General features: G+C 39.7%; 1 protein-coding gene across 4 annotated transcripts in view; it reads left to right on the top strand.

Moving 5' to 3' along the window:
* The window catches only part of Rexo5 (RNA exonuclease 5), a 54,623-nt gene extending 44,315 nt beyond the window's left edge, over positions 1 to 10,308 (top strand). For all 4 annotated transcript variants that reach the window (XM_076941765.1, XM_076941769.1, XM_034486449.2 and 1 more), the window contains 5 exons: positions 4,467 to 4,559; positions 5,084 to 5,300; positions 5,508 to 5,695; positions 6,576 to 6,694; positions 10,056 to 10,308. In XM_076941765.1, coding sequence (XP_076797880.1) covers positions 4,467 to 4,559; positions 5,084 to 5,300; positions 5,508 to 5,695; positions 6,576 to 6,694; positions 10,056 to 10,137 — 699 coding nt within the window. In that variant the 3' untranslated portion in view covers positions 10,138 to 10,308. The remainder of the gene's footprint in view (positions 1 to 4,466; positions 4,560 to 5,083; positions 5,301 to 5,507; positions 5,696 to 6,575; positions 6,695 to 10,055) is intronic.
* Positions 10,309 to 15,032: the final 4,724 nt, after the last annotated feature.

The following is a 15,032-nucleotide window of genomic DNA, read 5'->3' on the forward strand; positions in this document are numbered from 1 at the left end:
ATTTGCTCCTCTTTGAAAGTCTGGTAGAATTCTGCACTAAAGCATCTTGTCCTGGGCTTGCTTTTTTGTGGGGTGGGTGTAGGTGACTGCTTTTATTTTCTTAAGGGTTATAGATCTATTTAAATTGTTTCCTTGATTTTGATTTTACTTTAGTAAGTGGTATCTATCAAGAAAATGTCTTTTATTTAGATTTTTCCAATTTTGTGGCATATAGGTTTTTGAAGTAAGACCTAATGATTCTTTTGATTTCCTGTGTGTCTGTTTTTATGTCCCCTTTTTAATTCCTGATTTTGTTAATTTTGATATTTTCTCCTGCCTTTTAGTTAGTTTGGTAAGAGTTTGTCTATCTTGTTGATTTTCTCAAAGAATCAACTTTTGGTTTCATTTATTCTCTGTATTGTTCTCTTTGTTTCTAATTTATTGATTTTAGCCCTGAGTTTGATTATTTCCTGCCATCTACTCCTCTTGGGTGTGTTTGCTTCCTTTTGTTCTAGAACTTTCAGGTGTGCTGTTAGTTACTAGTATGAAATTTCTCTAATTTTTTTTTTTATACAAGCACTTAGTACAATGAACTTTTTTCTTAGCACTGCTTTCATTGTGTTCCATAAGTTTGGGTATAATGTGCATTCATTTTTATTGACTCCTAGAAAGTCTTTAATTTCTTCTCTGACACAGTGATCATTGAGTAAAAAGTTGTTCAGTTTCCATGAGTTTGTAGGCTTTCTGTTGTTGTTCAAGTCCAACTTTAATCCATGGTGGTCTGAAAAATACATGGAATATGTCAATGTTTTTGTATCTTTTTGAAATTTGCTTTGTGATTGAATATATGGTCAATTTTAGAGAAGGTTCATGTGGTGCTGAAAAGAAGGTATATTCTTTTGTGTTTGGGTAAGTTGTTCTGTAGATATCTGTTAGGTCCATTTAATTGCTAACTTCTGTTCGTTTCATTATTTCTCTTTTTAGTTTATGTTTCTATGACCTGTCCATTGGTGACAGTGGGGTGTTGAAGTCTCCCACTATTAATGTTTGGGGTTTTGTATATGATTTAGTAATGTTTATGTAGTACATTTAGTACAAATATGGGTGCCCTTGCATTTGGGGCATAGATACTCAGAATTGAAATGTCATCTTAGTGTTTTTTTTTTTTTTTCCTTAAGTGTCCTTCCCCATCTCTTTTGCTTAATTTTGGTTAAAAGTCTATTTTACTAGTATTAGAATGGCTATTCCAGTTTGCTTCTTGAGTCTGTTTGCTTGGAAAATCTTTTTCCAGCCCTTTATTTTGAGGTAATGTCGGTCTTTGTTGAGGTATATTGCTTGAATGCAGCAGAATGATGGATTTCATTTATACAAACACTCTGTTAGCTTGTGTCTTCTTTTTTTAATTGGGGAATTGAGTCCATTGATGTTAAGAGGTATTAATAACCAAATGATCATTCCTGTTATTTTGATGTTGGTGATAGTAGCATGTTCATGTGAGGCTGTGTGCACATGTGTGTGTGTGTGTGTGTGCATGTGTTTCCCTTCTTTTGGTTTTCTGGTGTGGAATTATATCCTGTGTTTTTGTGGGTATACTTACCCTCATTGGGTTAGAGTTTTCCTTGTATCTTCTGTAGGGCTGGATTTGTGGATAGATATGCTTTAAATTTGGTTTTGTCATGGAATATCTTTTCTCCATCTATGGTGACTGAAAGTTTTGCTGAGTATAGTAGTCTGGGCTGGCATCTGTGCTCTCTTCGAGACTGCAAGATACCTGCACAGGCCCTTCTGGCTCTTAGAGTCTCTGTTGAGAAGTTGAGTATAATTCTGATAGGTCTGCCTGCATATTTTACTTGGCCTTTTTTCCCTGCAGCTTTTAATAGTCGTTCTTTGTTCTGTGTATTTAGTGTTTTGGTTATGGTTATTATGTGGCAGGAGAATTTTCTCTTCTGGTCTAATCTATTAGGTGTTCTGTAAGCTTCTTGTATGTGTATAGGCATATCTTTCTTTAGGTTGGGGAAATTTTCTTCTATGATGTTGTTGAGATTATTTTCTGGGTCTTGTAGCTAGGAATCTTCTCCTCCTTCTATTCCTATTAACCTGAGGTTTGGTCTTTTTATAGTGTCCCCAATTTCTTGGATGTTTTCTGTCAGGAACTTTTATATTTAACATTTTCTTTGACCAATATATCAGTTTCCTCAATCGTATCTTTTATGCCTGAGATTCTCTCTTCTATCTCTTGTATTCTGTTGGTGATGCTTGCTTCTATAGTTGCTGTTCTCTTCCCTAGGTTTTTCATCTCCAGGATTCCCTCAGTTTATGTTTCCTTTATTGCTTCTATTTCCATTTTCAGGTCTTGAACAGTCAGTTTTGTTCATTTCCTTCATCTGTTTGTTTGTATTTTCTTGTATTTCTTTAAGGGATTTATTCATTTCCTCTTTAAAGGCCTCTATCATCTTTATAAGGTTGGACTTTTAGGTCATTTTCTTGTCCTTCTACCATGTTAGGATATCCAGGGCTTGCTATAGTAGGATAGCTGGGCGCTGGTGGTGCCTTATTATCCTTGATCTTGCTGATGGTGTTCTTATGCTGGCTGTTAGCCATCTGGTTATCCCTGATGCTAGCAGTCCTCCAAGAATACAGGTAGAGTTGTAGGCCAGAAAGTGAAGTGCAGGGGACAGGGCACAGGTTGCCACTGCTGGGTTTGCCCTAAGGGAACATGGCAGGCAGGGATCCTGGGGCAGAGTCCTACCTGATTGTCCAAGGTGCTAGCAGGCTTCCTGGAATTCCTATATAGCCATGGGCCAAAAAATGGAGCTCAGAGGACAGGGTACATCTATTGCTGGGACCCAGCAGGCAGGAAATTTGGGAGGAGGGAGGCATCTCACCTGGTTGTCCTTAGTGCCTGCAGGCCTCTGGTAATACAGAGGTATGTGGGGATGGGGGACAGATAGATGTACAAATGACCAGGATTTTTTTATTAACATAAATATTCTGAAAGATTTTAATTATTTAAAAAATCTATTTCAATAAAAAGGAAAATAGTTATTTAAATATTTACATATCATCTTAAAATTTATGTAGTTTAAAAGATTAAGTAAATAAAACCCCATTTTTAGGTCATAAGTAGATGAATGACTCAAGTTGACATCTGAAGTACTAGCATAAGTATAAAAGACGACATGACAAGAATCAAAACTAGAAACAGCCTAACAGTCTATAGAATGATAGTATGATGGCACATGGAGGCAGAAGCCAAGACAATTACTGCATAGTCAAGACCTGCCTGATCTAGTTCTAGGTCAGCCAGGCCTACATAGTGAGACTCCTTCTCCAAGAAGAAAGCACTATCTACAGGAAATTATGTAGTAAGTAGTGAAGATGGAGCCTCCCCGGGGAGGACTCCATCAGCTAAGTAAAAGAGTAGGAGAGAATGTCACTACATTTCTTTTTGTACCTTTAGAAAGTAGAACTGAGGCAACTCATAACCTGCTATACTAATAACTATGAAAGTGAAAGAAAAACATAAGGACTGCCAAACTTACTTTTTTTGTTCTTATAGCTAAAAATACAGATATTATCTCTGAGAATAGACTTAGAATTGGGAGCTTTGTGGCATGGCTGTGACCACTTATTTTTTCCTGCTAGCTTTGTTGTCGATTGTTTTTGTCTAATACACCTCAGATGAAATTTCCATTTCTAACCCTTTAAGTTCGCAAAAGTCCACTGATATTACACATCCTTCAGGACTGTCCTTCTGTAAAATGTTTCATCATTCCAAACTGAAACTCCCTACGAGTTTTGAGTATCAGTTTCTTATAGATATGTGGCTTGTAGATATTTTTTCCTATTTTGTGGTCTGCCTTTTACAATTGGGTAGTCCTGATGTGTAAAAGCCTTTAATTTTGATGAAATCCAGTGTCGTTTTTTTTTTTGTTGTTGTTGTTACTCACCATTGGTGTCATTTTCAAAATTTTGTACAAAACAACTTTTCATAAAACTTCTGTAGGAGAACTTTTCTCTATGATGACATGTGTCTCAGATGATTACAGAGATTTAGCTACTTTGAGTCATAAAGGCAGATAATTTGAAGCCAGTAGAAGAACAACTTCTCAAGTGGACTGGAATGCTGTCTAAAAATCAAGTTAATCAGACATCTGGGAATCCCTCCCTGCCTGTGACATACACGAATGACCTTAGTGCTTTGTAATAAATATGAAGAGCAAGTTAGTGATGCATTTGTTAGTCTTCCTTGTACTACTGTAACAGTGGGCTTTGATTTTTAAATGGAAAATGAATGTTACTGTCTTAAAACCAATTCCTGAACTTTGGTGATTTTACTTAAAGTTGACTGACAATCTAGAATCCAGCACCTGTCCAGCTCATCACATTTAAAGGCGTCCACTATGGTCTAGGTCTCTTTCTCAGCCCCATTTTCTAGCAGTTTGAGTTGAAAAGTAACCGTGGTAAAAACCTTGTTCTTTCTGCAGCCTTACTTCTCTATACAGTATGAAGTACTGGAAGCTGCTCAGCTGGCTATCGAGACCATGAATGGCACTCTGTTAGAAGGTTCCTGTATCAGGGTAAGGTGGCCAAAGCTAAAAACCAGCCCCTTCATCTAGGCAAAGTTCACAGCACCCTGTGAGTAGGGACATTCTGGAGATGCCCAGGCATGAAACAGTGTAACAAATGCCTTCAGTCAAGACTCAGTATCTTTAGTTTTATAAAATTCAGTCTGGGATAGACTGGAGTCTTCACTGTATTCTTCATTAGTTGTCCTTATCCCTGAAAGGTCTGTTCGGAGTGGCTATTATGAGTCTGTCTGTTCCTTTAGCTTTTAAGGAGGTAAAATGGTGAGACTGTGAAGTTCTTTTGGTGTAAGTTAACAAAATTTCAATGGAGGGAGGAGGCAGGGAACTGGAGAAAAAGATATACATGAAAATATGTATTTATATGTATGTGTTTATCAGTTACGTCCAGAATCAGTTCTGTGAAGCACTTATTGGCCTCCTTATAGATTAGGAAGCTGCAAAATTAACTTTTTGATGTACAGCATGACTGAGTATTAGTTAAAATGATGATATTTGTACCATCTTTCCTTGGTTAGGTGCACAGGCTTGTGACAGAACTCACCCTTGAGTGTGACACCCTTGTAAGAGAGCTAGAGCAAGATTCTGAGAACCAAGGTACTATATATGTGGCTGGAATTGGTGAGACCTTTAAAGAACACCTGTTGGAGCAGTCCAACCTCTTCCCTGACCTGGAAGCTGTGGTCCTGCCTAAAGAGGTTAAAAGCAGAAAGCAAAAAAACTACTGTTTCCTGAGTAAGTCTTACCATTTATGCATCCTTGAAGGAAATTGGAGACGATAAGAACATGGTATCAGAGAAGGGAACCATCAAACACTCTCTCCTAGAATAGACCAGGGTAGAACTGGTAGACCAGGTGGAATTCTGTCCTGTCCCCATGCCTTAGCTGTTACCTGCTTTCTTGGCCTTCAATAACAAATGTTGGGATTTTTCTTGCTTTTAGAGTTTAAAACTCTGAACAGTGCCCAGGTAGCCCTTGAAATTCTCAAAGGCAAAGACTGGAAGTTGAAAGGCAGAAATGCCCTAACCCCAAGACACCTTCAGGCATGGCTCAAGGACATACATCCCGAACCAGCAATGCCTATGGGACTTCGAATTGTACCTCCTCTCTTGGAGAGACACATCTTCAGGGTAAGTGAGTGTTTCCTGGGGTCAGTGGGTTAGGTAGCTGCTTGAGTTTCTAGTTCTGGACCCTGGCCTTCTGTCTTTGGAGCACAATTAGGAAAGGCTTGCTCGTTAGCACTATGTCTATACTTAAGGATTTTTGTTTGTTTGTTCTTGCCCTTGGCCCCATCTCATGTCACTCTCCAGCCAGCTCCAGCCTCCCCAGATCTCATATACTTTTGCCCCTTTAATATCCACTATTCTTCAGAGTGGTTCTCTAAGGAACTTTGAGGGACTGGAGAGCTGGCTAAGTCTTTGGAGATCTAGTTCAGGGCTTTCCAGAGTAGTTCATATACAAGGTAAATTTTGATTGGCATAGGTAGACTTTATTGCTAGCTCCACTTCTGTAGTTTAGGACTTCCATTAAACTGTACAACCGTGTCAGATATGTGATTAGGCAAGATTAAAAGCAGAAATCCACTCATTTGAAAGGAAATGTATGTGTAAAGGAGGTATACGCAGACATGTAGAGATAGAAGGCTGCTTACAACTTGGGAAACCTTGCTCTAGTATCATACTTCACAGGTGAGAGACAGAAGTTAGAACTGGTCAGGGACTCATCCCAAGTCACAGAAACACTTAAACACTTAATGGCAAAGGCCCAGCAGGAGCCTCATCAGTGTATGGCTCCCTTGCTTAGGGCCCTTCTGGAAGACCACTTAAAAGACTCAACAGCAGCTGCCCTTTCCCACAGTGATCCTAAACACTTGAGGTTTTTAGAGTGGGCTGCAGTTTCAGACAGATTTTTTTTCCCAGAGCTTCCTATGGCTTTAGAACCCGAGAACATGCCACAATTTTTCTAAACATGAAGAGAAGGCTAAGTGTTGATATATGATTTTGGTCCTAGACCCTGAAGTCGAACCATCCAAAGACAGTAGCCTGGCGCTGGAGCCGGAGGATTGAAAAGCTCTACCACAGCCTGAGCCCAGGCACCTTCTGCCTCATCCTGATGCCAGGAACCAAGAAGTAAGATTTGATGTGTTGTCCTCATGATTCTGACCCTTAGAAATTAGCTGTTCCCAAGGAAAGACCTGTAGTTGAATTATGTCCAAGCACATAGTGAGGATCTACATGGGTTCTTATCACAGTTCTCATAGCTAGACATTGCATTCCTATTTTACATGTATCCTTAAACTTATTGGTACTTCCGATACAGCGCATTGCCTTTCAAAGGCTTAGGTTCTCTAGTCTGAGGTAAGAAGTAGATACTTAATGTGACAACAGGACAAGGTGTTCTCTCACAGGGCCCAGGCTTAGCTGTTACCAGGCCTACCCTCCTCATAGATTACAAGTATGTTCTTGACTTCCCTGTTCTTTCCCTCATTGCCATCTCTGCTTTTGAAGCACAATTTTAAACTTTCTGATTTTAATTCTAACAAATACTGAAACAGTCTGTGTGAGTCTGGTTCTAGCTCCTATTACATATTTTTAACAAGTGGCCAAGCTAGCTGCAAAAATGGTGTACATCTATAGTCATAGTAGTTGAAAGAGTGAAGCAAGATTACGAGTTCAAAGCCAACATATCTGAAAACAAAATTCTTCTGTGAGGGATTTGTAGTAAATCAGTGATCCTTCAAAACATAAAGTATGATAAATACTTTAAAAAATTAATGTTAAATCCTAAAACATAGAGTACAGTTCTGAGATGAGTGTGTTCGAACATGTGCACACACACACATGCCAGAGAGAAGACACACACAGAGAAAGAGCTTTTATATTGAGCTATTCTTTCTCAAGTTGCAATCTTGACAGTTCAAACTGTGTTGCTTTAACATAAAAAGCTGGGTTTAGTAGTGCATATAATCTCAGCACCTGGGAGGTGGAGACGGGAATAAGGAGTTCAAGGCCAACCTCAGCCACATAAGGACTTTGGGCCATTGTGGGCTACATTTAGTCCTATGTCAAAAATTAAAAGTATCTCAAGATTCTGATATTCTAGGAGATGCTGTGCTACAAATAATAATTTGAGTAATATCTCAATTTGGAGGAGTTTTCTTGTATGATCTTGTTGAAGTTCTGGTCTAGGTCATTAACTTGGGATTCCTGTCCTTTATCTGTGTCTGTGATTTGTAAATTTGTTCTTTTTTGGTTTTGGAGACAGGTTCTCTCTACATACCCTGGGCTGTTGGTATTAAAGATGTATGCCACCACATCCGGCTAGATTTGGTCTTCCCATAGCGCCACACAGTTCTTTATATTCCTTTCATGTAATTTTGTTAATTTTTTATATGCTTTACATGTGTAGTCTATTTTTATATGTATGTGTGTGTGTATGCATGTGCCACACGAGTGTGAGTGCAGCAGATCCCCTGGAGCTAGAGTTAGAGACAGTTGTAAGCTGCTTGATACGGGAACTAAGAGCTGAAGCTGGGTTCTGTGCAAGAGCAGTGAGTGCTCATAACCACTGAGCAAGCATCTCTCCAGCCTTAATTCCACTTTATCTTCAAGTCAGCCTCTCTCGTCCTGATCCATGCTGCTGGAAAGGCTTTCCTGAGAGTTAACATTAGGTTATTGAGTTTTTCAGTTTCATTATTTTTACCTTTTACTGAATTTAGTTTTCAGATCTTGAACTGTCTTGTCATTTTACTCAGCCACATTCCGTGTTTTTTCTTGGATTTCTTCTGATCCTCTTTAGGTTCACTGAGCTGTTTACTGTTTTCTGTAAACTCTCTGAATTCTTTGATGGTGTTTATGCTTTTCTTTTAAAAGAAAAAGGGGTTTGGATGGGGACATAATGTCTTAGCCTTTGATATTTGTATTTTTACAATGGGACTTGGTCGTGGAGATAATTTTGTTGGTTATATGTCTAATTCTAGGCCACCTCTGTTGATTGGAAATTTTTGTTTTGGTTTTGTTGGTCATGGTTGGTTGGCTTCAGATCAGGTATCAGGAGTTGGTAGTCAGTCCTTCAGACACTAAATGTTGATTTTGGATTAGATGAACAGGGGTGATTCCAATTCAGTGATAAGCAAGAAATATAAATGGGATAGATAGCTGTTGTACAAGCTGAGCCAACTGGGTGAGCCAGGGTCTTAGATACTCAGCAGGCTAAGCCAGAGTATAGGGTGTGTCACTAACAGTGGGCCTGAGGCTTAGGAACAAGGCAGGTAGGTAAGTGTTCAGGATACTCACTGGAGTTAGCTAAGACTCAGGATGGCTAGGCAGGCAAAAGTCCTGGGGACTCGGCAGACTGGGCTAGTACACAGGAAGCTTAATCCAGTCTAAGCCTGTAGGTTTGGTGTGGTGCAGGTGGGCAAAGATCCAGGAGACTCACTAGACTGGCACATGAGGAACTGTAAGCCCTCAATAATCAAGTATTGTGCTACATACGTAGTCTCTGGGTCAGAATTAAATTATTCACATCTTTACTAAGCACAAACATTGCAGTAATGCCTCTGTTTAAGTAATTTACCAAGGTCACACAACTAGTAAGTGTGACTGGTCAGGCTTTGAACCATAATGATCTGACTCCAGAGACCATGCATAAAAGGCTAGTACTTGCTACACAGCAAGTTAACCATTTGTGTTTTGCTCATTTTCTGCCAGCCTTGTATCAAAAAGCTCCATTAGTTCTCTTAACCCAGTCCCGTAATATTCATAAAAAGGTGGCAGTGAACTAACAGGTATCACATGACTCTTCAGTTTTAAGCACTGTTCCAATGACATGCATTGTTAAAGAAGTAATAGTTTCAGATAGTACTAACAAAGTCTTTAAGTAAGATGAAAAGACTAACACTGGTTTCAGGGACTCTGAGGACAGATTTTCATTACTGACGCTTGGCTGTTACTTGCTACTGTATGATATAAACAAGTTATATCTGAGCCTTTCCTTGGAAGATGAAATGAATACTTGTATCATTGGGCTGTACTTGATTTGTAAGAAGTGCCCTGTGAATGCTAGTTATTACTATGCTTCTTTAAACTTTGGTGATACCATAACTTAAACAATTTAGAATCTTATATTTTAAAAAACCCCTGGCTTATCTGAAATGTGCCATTGATCTCTTAGGCAGCAGAGCTAAGATATGAATCAGGCTTCTTCACTGAGCTCCCTCCAGCAGGCAGCTTTCCAAAAGCTGCCCCTTGGTGTATGGCACATGTCTACTTAAAAACTTACTTCCTCAGCCAGGGGATGGTGGCACACACCTTTAATCACATCACTCAGGAAGCAGAAGCAAGTGAGTTTCAAAACTCTGAGTTTGAAGCCAACCTGGACTAGAGTGAGTTGTCTGTACCAAAGCTACACACAGAGAAAACCTGACTTAAAAAAAAAAAACAAAAGGAAAAAAACCCCACAAAACCCAACATGTCTTTTTATTTTTTGCAGCACTTTTGGAGCGCACCCTGGCCTTGGACTGATGAAAATAAAAGAGGAAGAGGAAAGTGATATCCCAGGCATGAGAGTGTGAGTCTCTCCACACTTTCCAAGTGCCATTTCACATGCAGAGAATGTGACTAGGCTACAGCCCTTTCATGATGGCAAGGCTCTCCCTCTTGCTGACAGCTTTGGTAAAAAGTGGGAATACCCACTAAAGTATATTGTCATGTTCGAAATTCCAATAAATGCCTAAAACTCAAAATATTTCTTCCTCTTAGATATGGTGAAGGGGGAAATGAGTATTTTGTGTCTGAGTTTATTTACACAGGTACTGATTGTAGCACTACCATTAAATGACATACTGAGACCAAGAGAAGAAAAATCCAGCCAGTTGGTCAAGTTTCTGTAGTAACTAGCCTGGCTAAACTGTTGATTCCTTGGCATCTGTTATAAAGTTAAAAAGGATATTGTGGGGAGACATAGGCTGAACAAAACATCTGGCAAGAGCAAAGATAGTGGACAACTCTTAGCTTTGTAGTCTAAACCCACTTTCATCCCTCCCATGTTTGGGAATCTCTCCTCCTGGGGATACAGCTGCAGCATCACTCTTCACCAGCAGGTGGCCCCATCGGACCACAGCACCACTTGGAAACTTCAAACTCAGAAAAACAATGCTAAGGTTTAAGGTGTCTCTCACAGGTAACACTGTTGGAAAGATGGGACATGCTCCACAATTCCTAATCTTGTAGATATTAAGTGATCCAGAGAAAGTAAATTCATCAGTTAGTCACACCAAAAACCTTGCTTTGTATACACAGATCCTGTAATTCCACTTGAAGAAGCGAGAGTAGTAAGATGCTTGTATTTAAGGGAAAAAAGAAAGGGCATAAAGTAGATGCCACAGGGTTATTATAAAGGAATGAGTACACACATGCCCCTTCAAATCCTAGCTGTTTTCATTATTAGGTTGCTCAATTTACATGGAATACTACTAATTCACAAACGGAGATGCTAGTATCTCATAGAATTATTATTTGGCTTTTTGAGACAAGGTCTCACTTTATGTAGCTGACCTAGCTGTCCTGGAACACTATGTAGACTATGCTGGCCTCAAACTCAAGATATCCATCTGTCTCTGCCTTCTGAGATCAAAAGCATTTGCCACCTCACCAAGCTCCCAGAACTCACCGTGGAGATAAAGGAAGTTGAGCTCACAGTTGTCCATGTGTAGGGGTACAGAACAATACTATAGCTTTGATTCCTGATATGTAGGGGAATACACAAAGCTATGCATACGATTGGAACCCAGCCTGGAATGCTATGTGCCAGGATGTTAACAGACTTTCTCTCTGGTTAGTATGACTGGTAGATCATATCAAAAGGCTTTGATATATGAGGTTAGGAACTAAAAACAAACAAAACAAAATTCAAGCAGGCTTGGTGGTCCATGCACTCTGGAGGCAGAGGCAGGTGGATCTGTCTGAGTCTGAAAGCCAGGCCACCAAGGCTACATAGGCCCTGGTTTTTTTTTTTTTTTAAAAAAAAAAACCCACAAATTCAACATTATTATAGTTAGGAAAGAAAAGAAATAGTTCTGGAACCTTAAAGTTGGGCACGTAGGCAGTGCTTAACCCTTAAGTGGAGCCTCTGTAAGTGGGACCCTAAGTGGAACCAAGTACCAGTTTGATGTGAAAGGAACAGTCTCCTGGAGTCCCTCCACAGGAGGAAACTTGTCTTGTGCTAACTTTAGTTTCTTTTCCAGCTGGGGTCCAATTAATATCTACCCCTTGAGGCTCCTGTCCTGAAAGACAGTGCCCCTCCTGGACATAGACAGGCCTGGGTTAGAACTTCAGTTCTGTTGCTGTGTGTTTGGGTCATTCTGAGTTCATTTCCACAGCTGTATAAGATAAGGAAATACCTACTTTTAATAAGTGTGAGTCTTCAAAGTTCCATTTGTGGAACATGTCAAAAATAGCAGTAAAATGGTAACTTACTTTCCTATGAAACCCTGTTTAAAATGGGAGATCAGAACCTACTTCATGATTGTTAGGAAATTAGCAAAAAGTGGCAAACATCAGGGGATTTTGCAAACTGTTCTAAGAAGCCATTAAGGCACTCTGAACCTAAGGCACTCCTCTAGCTCCCGAGACTCAGCAAGGCCATTTCCTTCAGAATGGATGAGGGTTTTCCCTGGGCCCCGACTGCAAAACTGAACAAATGGACCTGGCCCACAAGCCTCTGAGAATTCTGCACACTGTGTTCTTCCAGCTGATGCTCCCACCTTTTGGAAACCAAAGCTGCCAACTTGGCCTCTTGCAAAACACACATTCCATTCATACGTGCGTTTGTACATTGTTCCTCCCACACCCTTCTAGGCAGCCAATGCTGAGCTGCCAAGACAGCTGCCCAAGGAGCAGGCTTAGGGAAAAGGCAACTCAGGTTTTTACAGAACTCAATTTGGGTTTTGAGTTCCTGTCCCTATTTTGGGATTGTTCAGAACACTAAGATACATTTGTTTTTATTTCCTTGACCCTCTGAAAATGACCTCTTATAAAAATAAATAGGAAAGTCAGTGTAAGTTTGGAAAATAAAAAGACACATCTAACTACCCAGAATCAACAACTGCCAATATTTTACAAGCTTAAGTTTTTCTGTCATCATTCAGATTTTTCAAATATCTGCATAATACAGTAGTATCTCATAATTTCTAAAATACTACTGTGTTGACTCTGAAGCTGCAGTTATATCCTTGCAGTTTCTGTGAGAAAAGCTACTGTATTAATGCATATTAATGGTTCTTTTAATTACAGAAAGATGTTTGTTTGCCAGCATTGTCTCAAATCTTTGCCACTGTGATGCATTAAAGAGCAGTTTTCATATGTTCAACTATTTTCTGGAGTACTATTTAGATTGACATCCAACTTTTCAGAAGCTTCTTGGCCATATTTTCTTCAATGGCTGGTATATATATATCTGTTGCCTATTCTGATGCAAAGCCAACTACTTTTCTATGTCGACTTTTAAGAGCTTCTTATGGATCAAATATGGTATCCCTTTGTCAGTGCTTCTAGGCTGGTTGGTGGTGGCAGCACATGCCTTTAATTCCGGCATTCAAAGGCAGAGGCAGTCGGATCTCTGAGTTTGAGGCCAGTTTGGTCTACGAGGTCAGCCTGGTCTACAGAGTTCCAGGACAGCCAGAGCTACACAGAGAAACTCCGTCTCGAGAAACAAAAAATGTGCTTCTAGTTTGCATTTTAAGGCATGGAAAGCTTGTAATTTAAAGTCCTGATTGATTCAGGGATCAATGTAAGTATCCACTGGCCAACTGTATTTCTAATGATTTGACCTTTATTCTTCCTGACACTACCTTGACATATAGCAGCTTCCTCTCATAAATAGATAAATTTGTCCAATTATCTACTTTGTTTCTTTTATAATTTGGGTCAAAACCCAGGCCTAGAGGGATGACTTCCAGAGCCAAGTTAGCCATCTGCTTGAGGATTTGATAAGAGAGGCCAGAATTAAAAGTGTCTCTTCTTTATCCCTCTAGACTACTTTTTAGCATACTTTTTTGGTAGAAGTCCATTCCACATGCAATTAAGCTCATCTGGCCAATCATTTTAATTGAAAATGGGATTTTTATCATTTTGTATTCCATTCACCATCCTGTTAACATCCAGTCGGGCTGTCTTACTTTCTACTCTACTGCTCTCCAATCTGCAAAGCCCTATCTGTGCTTAAGAGAAGGAACAAAGCACAGAAGAAACAAGCCCAAGAGTCAGTGAGAGGACTGTGGAGCAAGGGTAAGCTACATGTTTTCTAGGGAGTGTAGTCAAGCTTAGACGCCCTCCCCAACTGAAAAGGCATCCTCACACAACTGTGTCCCACCACCACCCAAAACTCTAAGGAGGCTTATGGTTCAGCACTATGAGGTATCATGGGTGTTTCAGACTTTTTCTTAAATTCTAACACTAATGGAGATGCCTGTATTTTGTAGATGAATAAAAAATAAACTTAATCATTGCAAGCCTGATTAGACCTAGGGACCTTCCATACATTTGACACAGAGCTCAAAACTGTCTTTTCATTTCTCATGGGAACTGTGTTACTTAAGGTAAGAAAGATGATTTCAGTAATGGGCATATAAGCAAGCATTCATGTGCATGGAGGTCATCATGTGTTTGGAGCAAGACTCCTACATGGGTCATTTTCCCAGGTTGTTAATACAGCATAGCATCACATTGGAAAAGGTTCCCAATGGGTTGATAAAACTTTACCTCAGAATAAATTCACTGTCTTTTTTATGCAGAAATATCAATAGTTAGGTAAACAAATTTATTGAATCCAACAGCAGATAACCTTCAAATTAAAAAAAGAAAAAAGAAAAGATACTGTAGACATCAAAGACAAAAATGTGTATATCAAGTTAATATTCAGGGGGCTATTTGAAGAGTGCAACAGTGCAGAGAATACAAAAGTATTAACTTTTGTCAAGTTTGTACAACCTCAAGAAACTTCCGCTGATCACAAACCAAGAGGGATCCACAAAGGTGGAGGGTCACATGAGCAATGGACTCATCACCTCAGCGGCTCAGCAGATATATGCAAGACCAATTCAACAAAGCCCTGTTTGCCTATTGCTTCAAATTCCCTCTTCAAAACCTAGAGCCATATTCAGTGCAGCAGGGAAGAGCAGTTCATCAGATTCTGAGGACTGGGGACCAGCATTAGAGAAAAGATAATTCTTCTGTAGCAAATATATTTGTGCTGAGAGAAAAACAGCAGCTGCTGAATGGCTTCTTTTGGCAATGCTCAGGGTATGTGATGGAAGTAGGTATGAGAACAGGCTGGGTTTCCAAGAGAAACAGAACATGATGCTCCAACATGGGAGTCAGAACTTGATTTTTCAGCTAATCAAACCACCTCAGCATCTGTGCTCAAGCATCCTTCTCTGGGGAGAAAAAAAAAGGGTAGGTTGTAGGGACT

This window comes from Arvicanthis niloticus, chromosome 1 (assembly GCF_011762505.2).
Source record: "Arvicanthis niloticus isolate mArvNil1 chromosome 1, mArvNil1.pat.X, whole genome shotgun sequence".
NCBI lineage: Eukaryota > Metazoa > Chordata > Mammalia > Rodentia > Muridae > Arvicanthis > Arvicanthis niloticus.